General features: G+C 40.7%; 1 protein-coding gene across 1 annotated transcript in view; it reads right to left on the reverse strand.

Moving 5' to 3' along the window:
- Positions 1–1,563: 1,563 nt before the first annotated feature.
- Positions 1,564–19,608, reverse strand: part of slc1a7a (solute carrier family 1 member 7a) — a gene marked incomplete at both ends in the record, with an annotated part of 53,447 nt that continues 35,402 nt past the window's right edge. Inside the window, 6 exons of the mRNA XM_083781272.1 lie at positions 1,564–1,821; positions 2,540–2,639; positions 3,485–3,619; positions 6,830–7,024; positions 13,189–13,422; positions 16,319–16,418. Coding sequence (XP_083637398.1) covers positions 1,564–1,821; positions 2,540–2,639; positions 3,485–3,619; positions 6,830–7,024; positions 13,189–13,422; positions 16,319–16,418 — 1,022 coding nt within the window. The remainder of the gene's footprint in view (positions 1,822–2,539; positions 2,640–3,484; positions 3,620–6,829; positions 7,025–13,188; positions 13,423–16,318; positions 16,419–19,608) is intronic.

Here is a 19,608-nt window from a genome sequence, read left to right on the forward strand (position 1 = left end):
TATCCATAGTTAAGATTTTTTTTCCTTTTTACAGAGTGGGGCTGGGTTACATGTTCATAGAATTGGACTACATTTTCTTCTTACGTAGACAGAAATGACAACTTTTGAAACAGGCCATGATAAACTGTCATGGTAATAGAAACTATATCTTTTCACTTTTAAAGTAAATATATGTACAGCATACATCATATACACAAAGATGGAGTGTGGCCTGTCATTGGCTCCGTCTCCCATTGTCTTTGTCGTTGCTTGTTTGAACAACTTGAGTGAACACTCCAAATCTGTAGAACACTGGTCCCAAATGCTTCTCCTTTGGTCGTTTAAGGCAAAGAGGGAATACATGGGATATGAAGCAGAGCACAGTATCCATGCAGTTTAGACTCAGGGATTACAAGGCAGACACAAAAGTGCAAGGAAAGGTAACGCAGACTGTTTAATTATACACCGTTTCTCAAGTCGGGTCCTGGGCCCACCTATTCTTTTTACCTTTGGGACCATTTGGTTCCATTTGTACACAGGCCCATAATAGTCCATTTGAACCCCCTGGTGGTGCCTGAATCCGACGTTGCGAACCAGTGATTTAATCTCATATCTTCAACCTGTGTGTGTTAAAATGTTGACCAAAGGAACATCTGACAAGTTGAGCATTTGTTTAATCTTCCCATTATCGATTACTTACCTCTGCAAATTACCACCGGCTGTTGTCAAACAGCTATTTAATGGATTTGCAAAAACTGGGTGGACATGATGATCTTGGGCAAAGAAAGAATTGATTGATTAAACGTGCAGATTGGCCAAAATGTGGCACAACTGAAAAAGAGTGAATGAACCATAAGAAAGTGCGTAAATGTGTCGAAAAGCCCAGTCTATGGGGGTTTGAGGCAACTTTGCATTTGATAGTGTCTTCTTTTTCAGCAGATAATGCGTGAATAAAAAAGAAAATAAAGAATAGGCCTATACAAAAGTTTAAAACAAAATAAAACAAAAAACCAGAAGAAAGCCCCACACCCCAACACACATTATGACAACAAATGATATAATAACAGGCCATTGAGCATGTTCTTTCTTCTTGCACGGTCCAATAAGGGACATTACATCTGATATTACCTATTGTCCATTTCGGCTCACAGCTGCACTGGGTAAACCCTCTGTTGGAAAACTGGTTTCCTGAGGGCTCCAGCGCTTATTTGCTCCCTCCCTCTGGCTCTACGGCACGCCATCGATCAGGGATCACACACACAAACACACAAACACACACACACACACACACACACACACACACACACACACACACACACACACACACACACACACACACACACACACACACACACACACACACACACCTGTGGGTCATTGTTTAGATTCTGTAGAAAACTGTCTTTCTCAGTTGGTTTCATTCCAGGATTGTCTGTCCATCCCGGCAGGTGGTACATCTTGAAGGAAAAGGCTTGCTTGTGTGTGAGTCTGTGTGCACGTTTTAATACCTTCCAGTTCCACCACAGCAACGCTCCACTGTGTCTCCCTGCCCGGCCGCTACAGATGTGCCAACCTTTTTAGACTTCATACATTTGTCTCCAGTCCGTTCATGTCAACGTTGCACTGGTCCTTGTTCTCTCGGTGCTCTCTCTTGTGCTGGGCCCCGTGGTGCTTTTTCTTTGCCGCGGGCCGCACGCCTTCCTCCAGCTGCATCAGGCGAGCCACTTCCGGGGACACCTGGTGGAGCCCGTGTTGAGGCGGATAGCAGCCGTTGGTCTGGTTCTGGTAGCTCATCATCTGCTGGATGCTGATCATGGGCTTGGTCTCGCAGATAAGTGGCACCTGCACGGCGGACGCAACGCAAACAGTACATCAGAGTTAGTTTCAGCGGTCATCAATATGTCCGTACACAGACAAACAGTACATCAGAGTTAGTTTCAGCGGTCATCAATATGTCTGTACACAGACAAACAGTACATCAGAGTTAGTTTCAGCGGTCATCAATATGTCCGTACACAGACAAACAGTACATCAGAGTTAGTTTCAGCGGTCATCAATATGTCTGTACACAGACAAACAGTACATCAGAGTTAGTTTCAGCGGTCATCAATATGTCTGTACACAGACAAAATGTGTCAGAGTCAAGGACTTTGTCTTCTCTGTGGCAAATGTTTTATTTTCTGTTTCACTCACCATTATAATGTTCTTAATTTGATCACAATGCCCAAATACTGAATGTCAACAAGCTGACTCCAGGTTTTCTTCAGAATATGTATAACAGTGATTTTACTACGACACTATGGCACATTATGAGTCCACTACTAGTATTAGTGGTCACTGGTTCTCAAATGTTTTATTTGCAAAGACCCACATAACTCTGAGAGTGTAAAAACGAAACCAAATGAACTCTGTTTCTGGTAATACTCATTTTGTATGGCTGTGGCAAAAACATAATTTTGACAAAAAGCCAGCATGGGAATGACCACTGGTTAATTTGGATTCAACGGTGCAAAAGACAACATTCAGCTACTTGATGTCACATTTTTACAACACCTCTCACCTGTTCTCCTTCCTTGATAAAGTCTTTTCTACAAATATGAGCCATGATCCCTGTGGCCAAGGCATCACCCATCACATTCACCATGGTTCTGAATCGATCCCTGGAATTAAAAAATGATGGTCATTGGTTGTAACAAGTCTGCCAAATTGAGTTTTGTTTAATTACAGCCATGCCCCTTTAGCAATTGATCATGCATTCATTGAATTATTGCAATGTCCAGTTTCCTTTGAAGCCACAATTCAAGACCTATTTTAATAAATACAACTTCATTTTAAACAATCTGTATGGTGGCTGGAAGTGGTTTCCCCAATCTTTCATTGAGACAGTTTTGTAGTACGACACCGACTGGTTGGTTGACAATGTCAGTAAAGTTATTTGAAGCAGACAGTGCACCAGTTTGGACACTAGGGCCTGTTTTCCACCAAAATAACTTTGGTCTAGAACTGGTTCCGCTCTAGATTCTTGGAACCTTGGTGCTTTCATAGAACCGGCGGCCATTTTTTGGTTCCGAACCAACTTTTCGGGTTCTGAACCAATACATTTTCAGTGGAAACGCTCTGCACTGGTTCAATATGGCTGGAAAGAATACTGAACCAGTTCAACCCTGGTGGAAACGGGGTTGTGTGCTGATATTTTAATTGTAGTTCAGAGTCAGACATCATTCCAAATAGCTCTATTCATCATTAGACATGATTATGGATTGCAGCTTTAAATGCAGCACAATAACTGTCATAGAACTCAAATACAAAAAGTATTGGCACACACATTCCAATAACATCAAGGGCAGCTTATTTTTGTGTGGACTATTAATCATGCAATACATAAGCATTGCCAACAGCAACAACATGACAGCCATATCCTGCACTGAAGGCATGCTATGCATATCAATTTATTTCCATTGCTTGATTGAATGTTCAATCAGTGGGATGGATGTACAGTACTTACAGCGCCCAGTCGACCGCAATGATCAGAGTAATGTCATCGGTGGGCAGGCCCACGGAGGTCAGCACTATCACCATGGTGACTAGACCCGCCTGAGGGATCCCAGCAGCACCGATGCTGGCTGCGGTGGCAGTGATACTGGCAGAGACCAAGTGACATGGAGCATAACGTTAGTTCAGACAGGGCACTTACAGTATAGTCAATATGCGACCATCATACCAGCATCAGCATGCCAATAGGCTCTATGCACTGGCTGTATAATATTTGTTTAGTATAGAGATTACTAGAGATTCTCAAACAAATATGGGTCCATTTGGTTCCATTTCTACACTCTCATCAGTATCCTAGTGTCAGTTTCATTGTCAGTATCCTGGTGTCAGTATCCTAACCATAACCCCACCCTGAATCTTTTTCTAAAGCACAGATGGAGTTTTTCCTCCTAGTCAGACGGCACCAGAACGGCGATGGAAGGGAAATGATTATGATCCTGGCGTGATGAGGGAAATGAGTAATACAGGTCATATGGGTTTTACCATCAGGAGGGATTATAAGCCACTGTACGGCAGACTGCAGACCATGAGGACCGCTTAATGTTATTACACAAACATCACATCACAGGGAGGGATGGAGAGTTGTTGTCAGAGAGGTATAATGTTGCGTTCGGACATCAAAAGTAGCAGATCCACAAGCTGGAAACACAGCGTGAAGCGGCGCGTTTTGAGCTTGTATAGATCTGCTACTTTTGCAATTTGAATCCTGAAATGTAACCGTTTTGGACATATCACTGGTTTGAGTATTTCCATTTTTCAAAATACCTTTTTACTTCTACTCCACTACAGTGCATCTCGGAGGCAAATATTATACTTTTTACTCCATGTTTGAAAGCTTAGAATTACTTTTCAGGTTTTCCTTACAAAACCCATGTTCTACAGTAGGCCTATACTTGAGGATTCAAAAATAGCAGATCTAGAAGCTTTGGCATATGTTGTACTTTTGGTACATTACAGTAAATCTAGGTCTACATACTTATGTATATACGTTTGTACTTTTACTCAAGTAATAGTTTGTATACAGGACCTTTACATGTACAAGTCTATTTCTATTATTACCACATTTCTACATTATGGTATTGTTACTTTTACTTAAATAACTAGAGTTGAGAGTTGAGCCAGAAGGCAAAGCTCTCTGTCTACCGAGCAATCTTCGTTCCTACTCTCACCTATGGTCATGAAGTGTGGGTCATGACCGAAAGAATAAGGTTGCGAATACAAGCGGCCGAAATGATTTTTCTTCGACGGGTGGCTGGCATCTCCCTTAGACATAGTGTGAGAAGTTCAGTCACACGAGAGAGACTCGGAGTAGAACCGCTGCTCCTTCGCCTGGAAAGGAGTCAGCTGAGGTGGTTCGGGTTCGGTCATCTGGTTAGGATGCCTCTCGGGCGCCTCCCTAGGGAGGTCCTCGACGCACGTCCCACTGGGAGGAGACCCCGGGGCAGACCAAGGCGCAGTTGGAGGAAATACATCGACTCACTGGCCTTGGAACGTCTCGGAATCCCCCAGGAGGAAGTCACTAATGTTGCTCTGGAGAGGGAAGTCTGGAGCACTCTGGTGGAGCTGTTGCCCCCGCGACCCGACTACGGATAAGCGGTTGAAGATGGATTGATGGAACTAATCTGAGTACTTTTCCACCACTGGTTGTTGTACTGGCCTGGACAAATCTTGCCGTGGACCAGGTGTTGGTACAGGACAGGAACAGGGGGGTCCCAGTTAACTCTGTTTGGGAATTGTGAGGATGGGGGACAGTAGGAAGGGACACACATCCTTCTGTCCCTTATCTGTGTGCGTCTGTCCCAACCAGCCTGACTCTCCCACACCCTGACTTCCAGACTGATTTATTAGAGTAAGGACGTTGTGCAATGCTTAATCTGCTTGACATGTACATTTATAGGCGTACACTATATCTGGCAAATCCCATAATGGTGCATTTTGTTAATTTGGAATTAATCACAAATGTGTGACATTGGATTAATTCCCGTGTTGCAACATCTGTGGGTGGTGCTGTGGCTTTAGGCCAAACAAAATGACCTAGTAATATCAATTCAATTCAAAGGAGCTTTATTGGCATGAGAAAACATACGTATACATTGCCAAAGCAAGTGTCAAAATATAATAAAAATAATGTTGAAAATGGGGAGAGTACAGCATTGTGTAAACAGACCTATGTCACATTTCGATTAATTACCGGTATGTTTTGAGAATCCTTGAGGACGAGTCTGTGCATGATCTGAACTTTGGATGGTAATCTTTTATTGTTGATGTTGACATTGCAGAGATTAAAAAAAACAATGAATATAAATGGCCTGCTCTGATCCCTGATGAAGAACAAAGTAATTTTAACATAATTTTCTCTGCACAAGATTCAGTGTTCCTTGGCTTTATGAAAGGAGACTTGCAAGAAGTGAGAATTCTCTCAGGCTTATGGCATATAGTTGTTGATTGTTGTTGGTACATTTTGTAAAGTGTCCTTGGGTTCATGAAAGGCGCTATATAAATTCAAGCTATTATTATAAGCAACTGCAACTACCTCTGGTCCATAGGCTACATAATTTGCAAAGAGCAGGTGAAATATATTCATCAATGTATGTGTGCAGAGCGAAAGAAAACATCTTCCTTTCACTTCCACATTAATTTACCGGTACATTAAAAGTCACCCTGATGAAGGCAATGTTGCCACAGCAGGTGTATAATTTGTTATTCTTGCAACAAGAGTGCCTTGGTCTTAACTCTTTTTTGCAAATACATTTGTACCAAAGAGCACCTTGTTGGGGATTTTAACCTCCAGCCAAACAGACATGCACTCCTTTCCCTCTTTCTGCTCTCCTTTTTCTACATTTACAACTACTCTCTCTTCTCTTCTTTCCTATGTTTACACATGGGAGGAAGGGGTTTTCTGTGTCCACGATGATGGCGGGCTCTGGGGCCATAACGAAGTTTTTTTTTTACATAGTTGAATAATAGAAATTAAAGAATTGAAGTTTCCAACTGAATTGGCAGGGAAACATGCTGCCCAAAACAAAGAAATTAACAAGATTTCTCTCCTGCGGCCACCCCTGCAGCCTGTGGACAAAAGCAGATCTGTAGTGCTGTGAGAGCACAGGTCTCTTTATAGTGTTTGGAGAGACAATGGCCAGGTGTCTCCCCTTCCACTAATCATCTCTGGCTCCGCCCTCCAATCCAGCACTGCAATGGACATGTTAAAGGCACAGCCACACACACACAGAACCCCATAGTAGACTTAAAGGCCCAGGGGGCCGTCACAACGAGATCAGTCAAAAATCCTTCGGCTCACCTTATGGTGATGATCTGGCCAAAGTCCAGCTCGTAGTTGTTGACCTGGGCTATGAAGATGGCTGCCACGGCCTCGTAAAGCGCGGTGCCGTCCATGTTGATGGTGGCCCCCACAGGCAGCACGAAGCGGATGATGCGTCGGTCAATGTGGTTGTTCTCCAGGAGGCACTTGAAGGTTATAGGCAGAGTAGCAGAGCTGTGGGTGGAGGGGGCACAGTCAGTGGTGTGGTGGTATACTCTCAGACCCTTTGATTTGATTTAACCCATGAAAACCTGAGGCTGAGTAGAAGTGCCTTCTACTAGATCAGTAGTTCTCACACTGTAAAGATTTTTCAAAATTGTTCAGAAATTGCAGATGCAAGCGTGCTGTGAGCTTGTGTATATCTGCTTTTTCTGAATAGCCAATGGTCAAATCTAAAATGACATGCATGCTTTCCCATTTTATTGGCTTAAGTAAAAGTAGCGATCCCACAGAATGCAGAAATACTCGATCCACACACTGAAAAAGTCCTGTATTAAAAAATGCATTAAAGAAATACTTAATTAATGTGCCAAAGTAGAAGTACTCAAATTTGTATACAGTGGTTAAATGCGGCACGTGTGCTTGTAGATCTGCTATTTTTTTATATCCCAAGTATAAAACAGAAGTACAATATTTGCCTACTTAAGTACAGTATTGGGTAAATCTACTAAGTTACTTTCCACCGCTGTGTGGGGGGATGGAGCATGGTCAGCCCTATACTGTAACAGTGCTATTCAACATGCTGAACGTTTCGGTCACAGACCTTCTTCAGTCATCTGCTGGAATAAGTGGCCTTGTAACATCCCAAGTAATTATGTATCAATTCATTGTACATAAAGTGGCCTTTACCATCACACAACATTATGCAATGAAATGTTGGAGGCTTTGTAGACCATTTGCTGATGCTGATGGTCTAACCTCAATGACCCTGTACTTAAATAAATTCTAAGAGCTTAATTAATATTCAAGGATGTCTTTTTTTCTACATTTTTATCCCATGATTTTGTAACCCATTTTTTTCACCCAGTGTCAATTATGTAATCCTGGGCTCTACACTCCCTCTGCCAACCTGGGGAGAGCAACAGACTGACCTCATGCTTCTGTCACTGCATGAGGAGTCCAAGCCGCTTCTTTTCACCTGACAGAGGGGACTTTCCCCGATTGGACGTATAGATCAGCTTTTTTCAAAAGATTTTTATACATTTTGAAAAGGTACATTCTGCAGTAAAAACTGCCTCCCTACCGCCACATTTAACTTACTAAATAAATTAATTTCACGATTCATCTGGCAGGGCAAACGTCCCAGGATCTCAAAACATTACAATTGCCCAAGACCGCTGGTGGACTAGCTCTTCCTAATTTAAAATACTATTTTTGGGCAGCCCAACTCAGACCTCTAACTACGTGGATAGAAAATTATGAATCAACCCGGTGGTTAAAAATTGAGAAAACTCTATGCACACAGTCACAACTAGAACTGCACTCTGTCGAGTGCATACTTGCTTGTTGCACACTAGTAGGCCATAAATGGCCAACTAGTGCACAAGCAGAGCGCGCAAGTCCTTTCGACCGCTGTAAACTGTCAAATCTCAGTATCTCTGTGAAGGAACGTTTGAAATGATTAATGTTTAGATGTAACTATTTGCTACCTACTTTATACATATAAACATCTAGTATTATTAAGTATGCTTCAAGTTTCTATCTATATAAGAAATACTGTTTTATCGTTGTAGATATATTCTGGATCCCTTTTTAGTTTTTCTAGTCATACACATACACACCACGTACTCTGGTCCCAGCAGATCAGGCACAATTTGCTATTTTATTTTTTACTGATTATGTATATAGTATACGTATGACTAGCTCTAAATGATGACGTAAGAAATATATATAGTATATATATAGTATATAGGCATATACTATATATGTATACATATATACTCTATACTCTATACTGTATAAAGTGTGTAGTTGTAAGTTGATTAGCGGTATACTGTGGTTACTTTGCGCCAAAAACCGTGACATCTGTTCCGCCATTTGAGGCTTACGCAGAAAAACATAAAATCTGTGCCTGTGTTGCTGGACCAATGATGACGAAATGACCATATTTCTTACGTCATCATTTAGAGCTAGTCATACACATACACACCACGTACTCTGGTCCCAGCAGATCAGGCACAATTTGCTATTTTATTTTTTACTGATTATGTATATAGTATACGTATGACTAGCTCTAAATGATGACGTAAGAAATACGGTCATTTCGTCATCATTGGTCCAGCAACACAGGCACAGATTTGATGTTTTTCTGCGTAAGCCTCGAATGGCGGAACAGCTGTCACGACGAAGGAGACCGGGCGAACCTATTACTTGCGCGCTCTGCTTGCGCAAGTAACTAGCAGTCCTTCCCTTCTCAGGGAATAAAATAAATGGAGATGCTATTGGAGTTTGGTCTAGGTTCACAATTAAAATATAGAAGGAAGTCCAGAAAGAATTTAAACTGCCTCAACTATCATCGGGCCTGTCTTCAATTGGGTGCATGGGAGGTTTTGTGCCTTCAAGGCTAGACGCTGGGTTCCAGGGGTGGAGTTTGCTACGCCTGAGGTTTGTCCACCAGATATTTTCCTCCAATCAGTTAAAGTCATTTGAACAACTCAGAAACGAGTTTAATTAATAAAGAGATTTCACAAGAAGAATGGCTAGGTGCATAAAGTGACAAACTCTAACTCTTGGAGAGAATATCAATGGCAAATTGTAAGCAGATTTCTTAAAGCGCAAATAACATGCATTTTAAAACTGCTTTTAATATTTAATATCATATTGTCTATGTCCCTCAAAGTTATTTCTAATGGTTTGAGCCTCAATCACCACTCTGATATAACCAGTCCTTGTCATTTCTTTCTGGACTTTGAAAGCAGTTTTAGCTGCAGTACCACAATGTCCTGAGGTGGTGGGGGTGCTGATATGCAGATTATTTAATATTCGAGTCATTATAATACTGATGCTAGATAAAACCAGGCTTGTTTCCATTCCATGCCAGCTTGTAAAACCAACAATAGTGGACATTGTAAACAAAGTGGAAATGCAAATTTGGAACTGAAGACTGTAGAAGAGGAGGAATTATACAAAGTAGGGTGACATTGATGACATCACGATGAGGCCAAAATCAGTTGAGCTTTTCCTGAGAGCAATTTCCATTAAAACACCCATATGATATGAAAGCCTGATTGTTCAAAATTGGTTATTTGTGGGGATAGAACAGATCGGTAACCATACGCATATCTTTTGGACGTGTCCTAAGTTACAGCAATTCTGGAATACTGTTTGACACTCAGATACCACAAGATTTCAAGACAGCTATTGTAGGAGTAGTACCGACTGGGTTTGAAGGTAGGAAAAAGGTGTACCTCCTCGTTAACAGCGGCCAAAAAGACTATCACAATAAATTGGCTAGGAAAACACCCTCCAACACACGAACAATGGCTGAATAAAGTAAAATAAATTAGAGACATGGAAGAAATTACTTATTTGGTGAAGCTACAAAATGAGCAATTTATTAAGAAATGGACGCCCTTCGCACGCCCTTCGCGATTTACCATTACCAAGATGTATTTCTACAAAGAGATTATGAATGTTTAATGTGATATATGATTGTACAATATGTGGGTAGATGCGTACTGTGACAGTATTTATAAAAAGATATGTATGGTACGTTCTGTAACTCGCATATACTATTTATCATTGTCTTTGATTGATGACCCCCCCCCCTTCCCCTCTTTCCTTTTCTTTTCTCTCTTTTTTTCCCTTTCATGTCTGTTGACTGAACTACTCGATACATTTCTTCACTTTATTATTATTATTATTGTTAGTATTATTATTTATGATTATTATATATTTTTTTCAAATGTGTTACTTTTAATGTTGCTGCTGTCTCTTTGGGGAGATAATGTGAATTTTGTATTGAGAACCTAATGATGCTATGCTTGTGTATAAAGTGTATTGTTTACCCCGGCAATGACAATAAAAACTGCCTCCCCCTGGCCAGCCTGAACGAGGGGAAACGAACTGAGTGGAATGATGCGTTGCGATCGGCTATTTTCAAATGGCCGAAATGTAGTTTCAAATGACCCTAGAAATGTAGGGCTGAAGTGGTTAATGTATGTTTGTAATAATAATCAAAATCTACAAAGACTCAATTAAAGTACAAATACCTCAAAATCTAAGTAAATGTACTTAGTTACTTTTCACCACTGCAAAAAAGTGATCAAAGGTCAATGTCTAAAATTGACATAAAAAGGGCAAACATTATGAGAGGCAGAGAGAGAGAGAGAGAGAGAGAGAGACAGGCCCAATCCCAATCCGCTCCCTTGCTGACTCAATGAGCCCTGCACTGACTTGGTTGATCACTCTAAATTATATTGTAATTGTACTATCTGTACTATCTCTGCAAATTGAATTTATTACCTACTAAAACATTGTAAAACCTGAAACCTTTCTCAGAAGTCTCCAAAATCCAAATTACTTACATTGTTATGGTTCAGTTCAGTGGCTGTCTTTATACATTCAGGATTTAAAGGGCAATTCACACATTTTTAAGGTAAAGACAGCACTGCATTTGGGTTTTCTGGCTGAGCTATCGAAGTATTCATCTAGGTATCAATTTATACCTAACATTTGGTATCTTCTTGCCTCCTTTAACCAATGTTACATAACTTATGTAACATGGTTCCTGGTTGTTATGTGATGTTTGCTCCCACCACCACCCCAGCACTGTTATTTATGTTCCCCATGGGGGTTTATTGTATATCTATAATCCAATGCTCTTAATGTTTTATGATGTGTTTAATGCCGAGCAGGGAGAAAATGCTGCAGAGCCGAACGCCAAGATAAATATCATATGCACACTTGTATTCTCATTCTATAATAAATATTGGTTAAATCTATTCGTGAGTTGTCTGACTGAACTATTTTAATTTACATAATAAGCAATCAGCAAGCGCATACATTAACAAAACAGGCATACAATTAGATTTAATTAGGCCTATTCTTTCTTTGGTGTGATAAAAAATGTCTTTTACATTTTAATTTGAGTCATTGGAGAGAAACACTGATGATATGCAGGTATCTAATAATAAGTAATTGCCTGGGCTGACCAAGATAACAGCTGTACAGTAGGCTACCTACTGTAGCAGCTTAGCAGGCTGAAATAGTGAATTAATCATACATGTGAGCTTTAGTTTATGCATTATTCATATGAACTACATTAGTTCTCCGACTCTATCTTGCTCAGAATTGCTACTGTTATTTAATGTTTTTTTGCACTCTTTGGACAGTCTTCTGCTGCACGTATGTAGATTCTGTACTGTAGCCCAGGGGTTCTCAACGTTTTTGGCTGGGGACCCCCGAAAACCACCACCAATACAAATTGACCACTACAATAACCTTAATAATAGTGAGAATACATCATAAATAAATACTGAAACCAGATATAATCAAAGTTTTTGCATGTACTATGTGAACTCTAAATTTCCATTTTTATTGCAGCCATTCAATTGCATTTTTGTTTTATTTTGGGCACCCCCAAAATAATTTGGCGACCCCCTGACTCTTCTGATTGGCCGGGCCCTAAACTGCCCTCTTCTGATTGGCCGTGCCTTAAACCTGCCCTGTTCTGATTGGCTGGGCCCTAAACCTGCCCTCTTCTGATTAGCCAGGCCCAAAAACCTGCCCTCTTCTGATTGGCCGGGCCCTAACCCTGCCCTCTTCTGATTGGCTGGGCCCTAAACCTGCCCTCTTCTGATTGGCCTGGCCCTAAACCTGCCCTGATCTGATTGGCCGGGCCCTAAACCTGCCCTGTTCTGATTGTCCGGGCCCAAAAACCTGCCCTCTTCCCCGAGGGGTTGCGACCCATGGGTTGAGAACCCCTACTGTAGCCTACTGTATTTTCTTCTTTTTCCAATCCTAACTTATCAATATAGAAGGTATATGCACGTGACATCATCGCCATACCCAGAGGTTTTGCGGGAATGCCTACTGAGTGACACAGTCCATACATCCAAACAGAAAAGTCTGATTGCATTTAACTCACTTTGCCATTCACTTTGCCACTCGCTTTGCCACTCACTTTATGCATGCACATAGCTTTTATAATATATTGATAGTTCTTTCTGACAACCACATGCGATCATTAAAACATGATCTACACTTAAACTGTGTTTAAAACTAGACTAACACTAAAACATTTCAGGTGACTAAAATATGACTAAAACCAAAGGAAATTGTATTCGAAAGACTAAAACCAAATGAAAATGTGCAGTGTTCAAATCAACAGTGTTCACCTGGACGAGGTGGCCAGCGATATGAGCAGGGCCTGCAGGATGCCCCTGATGTAGACGATGGGGCTCTTCTTGGTGATGAAGAAGTACATGGCGGGCAGGATGAAGAGACCGTGCAGTATCAGCCCCATCACCACCGTGATGGCGTAGAAGCCCAGCTTCTTCCCCATGGCCGAAGGGTCGTCCATCTCCAGGATCTTCCCCGCCACCAGGAACACAATCCCAAACGGGAAATACCTTGGGAATGGCCGGGACACGTGTCGTTATAGCCAGTGGGTGGAAAAAGTACTTGGTTGTTTTACTTAAGTGAAAGTACAAATTTTTGAAATACGTCCGGTTTATCAGCATCAAAATGTACTTAAAGTACCAAAAGTAAAAGCACTAATTATGCAGAATGTCTCATTTCATATTTTAAAATGTATACTATAAACATCTTTTGAAAATATCAGATCTACAAGCTCACATTGCGACGCATTGTGAGATTGTAGATCTGCTATTTTTTTATAACGACTGAAATGTATATAGAGCTGAAATGGTTTATGTAATAATTTTTGTAATAATACAAATCTAGGTAACTAGTACCTAAAGTTTTCAAATAAATGTAGTGGAGTAAAAATACATTTTGGATCCGAATGTAGTGGAGCACAAGTAATAGTATTAGAAATTGGAAATACTCAAGTAAATTACAAATACCTCTAAATTGTACTTATGTAGGATAGTACTTATGTAAATGTAATTAGTTACTTTCCACCACTGAGCCAGTGTATTGAAACTAGGGCTGCAACTATCCATTATTATATTTTATTCAAATAATTAGGATGAGCGAGAAGCATATACTGTATCAACAAAACATTCTAATGGACTTTTTATAATTAACTAAATTGTCTGATTAATGTCATGCAAAATAGCAAAAATAGCTGACCTATACAAGCTCACAACATTAACGTTGTGAGCTTGCAAAAAAGGTAAAAATACGTTCAAATAAATAATAAATATTTGTTTTTTATAATCAGTGATATTAATTAGTTAAGTTTGATTAACTGTTGCACTTGCACCCCTTGAAACCTTGTATATCCATAACTTAAATCATTGCTTTTCAGGAAATGGAAAAAGCAACCTGTATTCTAAATGAATGGATCCAATGTAGTTATTATCAGAGCCATCTAATAGAAGAGTTACGATATAGAGGGGGCAGAAACCCAGCACTCCAGCGCTGTTCATGCAGCCCTGAACTGAGCCAAGCTGAAGTTGGAAATACATTGTTTTCAACGAAGGCGGCGCAAACAAGAGCTATTTTAAGCATGTGTGCAACATGACAACCAGAGGCGTATCTACAATAAGGCGAGGACAGGCCTGTCCAAATCCATTTTCTGCCTGGCCAAAATCCATACACTAGGACAAAAACAAGACCTGAGAACTATTAGTGGACAGCGGATTGGCTGTTGCACGTATAGAGCACTACCCTCAATCACCCATGCGAATGTAAATGCATGCCTTTTAGACTTTGTATCCTACTGTCTGGCAGGTATATCTCTTTAAAAACCTTTGTGATTGTGCGCGGGACGACGACAATTAACACATCATGCATGCCCAAAATGTAATTCTTGCCTGCCCAAAATGTAATTCCTGGAAACGCCACTGATGACAACTGTTTTTTTAAATTTTTGTGGCTTTCGCCTTTATTTTTATATTTTTTATGGAGGGACAGACAGTAGGCTGACAGGAAATGGGGAGAGAGATGGGGGGAAGACATGCAGTAAAGGCCATCGGGATCGGGAGTCGAACCCGCGGCACACTGCCAGACTGGGTTACCAGCCAAGGTGCCTGGACCACTGAGCCACGGCCCAGGCCGATGACAACTGTTTTAAAGTATTGTACAGTAACAACTAAAGTCTCTTTAATGTTTATGTTGTACTATTACTACAAAACAATCTAAAATAAAGGAATTTAAGATCATTAAAGCTGGGCTGAATCCAATGCATTTCTGCCTACTTCCGGTCCAGGACTTGTCCCAGTTGGTTGTCCCCACGCTCAATAGAAGTCTATGTAGGAGAGCTGCCATTGGACTGGCCCCATGAAGTGAACGCAGTTTGCGTAACTCTGTCTATATCTAAGGCTCTGCTTATTATGTAGTTATTATACGCTCTGGGTAATATTTTCATTCAATATTAATGTATTTATTAAAAAGCGCCGGGAAGGACATGCACACAGGAATAAAGAGATCACACTATAGGTCTTATACTGTAGGTCTTTATAGCATATAAGAGCCTTCATTAAAAGATGCAGGGCTGAAAGCAGTATGGCAACGTTTCAGTCCATGCAAGGACTATGGTCATTCAGGGCAGATCGATCTTTTAATGAAGGCTTTTATATGCAAATAGCATCTCTTCCCTGCTCTATTGTGACTTTTCGACTAAACACCGTCCTACAGACATACTGAAGCATTTTCAAACTTTCAAACTTTTGGTAATCATATGCAAACATTTTCAAAGATTGTTGATACTGTCACAACACTGTAACAATAAAGTAGAAAACAGGCCATTAATTTATGAAAAAACATAAAATGATGATGGACATACAAGGTTTCTGCCCAACGCAAAAAATTGCATAATGCTCTTAATCCAGAGCCACTAACAGTAAGACAGTGTAGTGCCTCAGTATTCTAGGATCATTGGGTAAACCAAGAACATTATTATAATAATTGTAACTATACAAACTATAGTATGTCAGGTCAACAAATGAACCTGGCATTTGTCTAACGTGCAGAAATGCCTACAGCAACCTGATCGGTTCAGTGGAGAAGAATCATAATTATGCGTTGTGTGAATAAGCCAGCAAAAAAGACAGGCAGAGGGGTAGAATTAATGCATATATGTACATGCTATTTTGACCTTCTAACTATGTTAATGTTCTTCTCCACGCTGTTGAGGAGGCTTGAATTTCAGTGGTATTACACAGTAAGTGCAAAGTAAGTGCAGTAAGTGCATGTGAGGAAAGGACACATTTTCATTTGAAAGGCTACCTTCGCCCTAACCAAAAATAATGTTCACACCTTGTGTAGAGAAAATGTAGTGTAAAGTCACAGTGTGTGAGTGAAGAAGTGTGAGGAGGGCCTTCACCTTCCTGGCCTTACCAGATGACAATGGCGACTATCTTTAGAACAGCCTCGTTCACACTCTGACAGAAATTGACCAACGCGGTGCCATTAGGCCCCATTCTGCCCAGCATTATACCTGAAAAGACACAACACAATGGTGGTGTGATTGGATGTAAAAAGAAAAACATTTTGATTGCGGTCGAGCACAAATCGTTGCTCTCGGGTGGAGAGCTAGTGCTACAAAGGTTATGATTATACCGTATGATTAAGGACTGATTGAGCAGTAAATACATTTGTTGATTCACTCTCATCTGATACACCTGACAACCGCATTATCAGATAGACCAGTGGTAACCAACCTTTTCAAGCCCACAAGCCCATTTTATTCCCAATTGTAAGCCAAGATCTACCACTAAAACGTGTTAGAAAAAACACTTGTTTTTTTGCTATTTCTGACAGGCTCAATGCATGTGCACACATCCACACAAAGACTAAAGCTTAAATTAGAATAAAAAAACTTATAGTAAGTTATATTATCAATGTCAAATAATATTAAGACAAATGTATTAGAAATAAAAAATATTAGGACAAAAATACAAATAAACTTCTTTGTTGAGTTTTTTTTTAAATAAAACAAAATGCAAAGGACATGAATTGCTTTTACAGCACAATATTTTGTTTCTCATTTCAATGAATATTCACATTGGCAGATGTTCAAATGACATAGGCATAATGACCATATATATTTGCACAGATATGGTGACATACTCTCAGGGTCAGCCCACCTTTAATGAGACTGCTGTGACTGCACTTTATCTGCAAGCGTTTTGAAATCTGGTTCATATTTAGTGATTGCCAGTCTGAGGGTGTCATTAAGATGTGAGTCAGTCATACGAGTTCATGATAGCGTCCCCGACACGTTGAATACTAAACTTATTTGTAAAGTTCGAACGCCAACTTTTAACCAAACGTGGGAGAAACACTGTGCACGGCTGCACGCACAAATAAAGAGTGCACTCGCACACGCACATGACGGATTATTATCGATCAAAACAATCCTTAGCGTCACTTACAAAAGCATGTGTTGCACAGCTTGAATGATAAGTAATCACCGACCTGGCTGGATAAATATCAGTGGTCCATATCCATTGTGTGACCTGCTTAACGAGCAACGGTAGGCAGCCGAGTAAGTTAACAGCTTAGTAAATTAATAGTCTACTGGAGCTGTGTGTCAGATGTTCTGTCTGAAGTAGTCAAAGCCAAGGAGAATGTTACAATTTAATTCACAATCGAGCATCTTGCCCTGCATCGAATATCCCATGATAGAACAGCAGGATTTTGATGAATTGAACAATGTGGACCCTGTTGTAAACAAGTGTAATGCTTAATTGGGTCGTCCACTCACAGTTAACAGTCTTTGTATTGAGTTTGTGCTTAAAATGTACTGTAAATTCTACAAACTGTTAATAAATATTTCAATCAATCAATCAAAGGATAAAAACGGATAGTCTGTCTATCATCCATGCATCCATGAGCTAAGCGTCAAGCCCTGTCTAGGACCCACTTCCTTCAAAACTGTGGCTTTCTTGTTCAATAGTTAGAATCTTCAACTCTCACTGTGTCATGTTTTGACAGCGGCACTAAACATTTTGACACTTTGTCATAGTGATATTTATCCAGCCAGGTCGGTGATTACTTATCATTCATGCTGTGCAACACATGCTTTTGTAAGCGACGCTAAGGATTGTTTTGATCGATAATAATCCGTCATGTGCGTGCGCGAGTGCCGAGTGCACTCTTTATTTGTGCGTGCAGCCGTGCACAGTGTTTCTCCCACGTTTGGTTAAAAGTTGGCGTTCGAACTTTACAAATAAGTTCAGTATTCAACGTGTCGGGGACGCTATCATGCTGCGTTCACTCTGACGCTCTGTGTGCCTGCGAGGGAACAACAGACACACAGGACACAGCACATGAGCACAGAGTGCTAAAAGGGGGAGGGCCGAGGCCGGTGCGGTGGAAGCAAGGGGAACAGATCTTCAAGCTAAAATGCATCGAGCCTCTACACGTTGTTAGCTTGTAGATCTGCTCTTTTTTGCGAACGACATTCTGCTGTGTATTGGCAGTGATGGCTGGCTGCCCGTCAGTCTGACACTTCGGGATCGACTTGAAAGGTTCCCGTGAGCTACTGGTAGCTCGCGAACCCCTGGTTGGTTACCCCTGAGATAGACTGACACACCTGTGCACCAAGACACAAGATGTATCTGTTGTTTCCCCACTCTGTCTGTCTGTTCATTCCCATTTCTCATATGCTCTATGTATCCACACACCACACCATACAGTCGCAATAAACGTCAGAACTTGCTGTGTGCAACTGCCTGGTACTGTAAATCTTGTTGGATGTTGGATGAGTGAGAACTTTCTCAAGCTAAATGAGGATAAGACAGAAGTTCTCATAATCGGTTCTAGCGAGCAAAAATAATCAATAATTAGCAGACTTGGCAACCTGACTGTAGAAAGTAACAGTACAGTAAAGAACCTGGGGGTTATTATTGATTCTGAATTGAATTTTAATTCACACATTAATCATGTTACCAAGATTGCCTTTTTTCACCTTAGAAATATTGCACGAATCAGAGCCTATTTGTCCTTGGACGATGCAAAAACGCTAATCCATGCCTTTGTTTTTTCTCGGCTTGACTACTGCAATGCACTCTTTTCAGGACTGCCTAAGAAAACGACTGACAGATTACAACTTGTCCAAAATGCAGCAGCTAGAGTTTTAACTAGAACTAAGATGAGAGAACATATTACTCCAGTTTTGGCATCACTGCACTGGCTTCCGGTTGTTTTTAGGATTGATTTTAAAATTCTGTTACTTGTCTATAAAGCTCTCAATGGTCTCGCACCTCCGTACCTCCGTGACTGCCTACCTAGATATGTCTCTAACCGCCCCCTCAGGTCCTCCAATGCTGGCCTATAAGTGCCTAAAAGAATGTGCACCAAAAAATATGGTGAGGCAGCTTTTTGCTTCTACGGCCCAACAGCCTGGAATAAACTTCCATTCGAGCTCAGACACGCACCCTCTGTAGACATTTTTAAATCTCAACTCAAGACTCACCTCTTCACCCTTGCTTTTAGTTGAGTTTTACTATGCACGTTCCTACCCTGCCCTGACTGATTTGCTGCATGTGGTGTTTTTATTTGTTTTTATTTATTTTATGTTCTTATATTCAATTTTGTTCTCTGCCATTGTTCTATCATTTTAACTACTTGTGTTTTATTGTATTTTATCTTTGTGTCCTGCCCTGTGAAGCACTTTGAGCTGC

This window comes from Protomyctophum parallelum (genome assembly GCF_964188405.1).
Source record: "Protomyctophum parallelum genome assembly, chromosome: 14".
Taxonomy (NCBI): domain Eukaryota; kingdom Metazoa; phylum Chordata; class Actinopteri; order Myctophiformes; family Myctophidae; genus Protomyctophum; species Protomyctophum parallelum.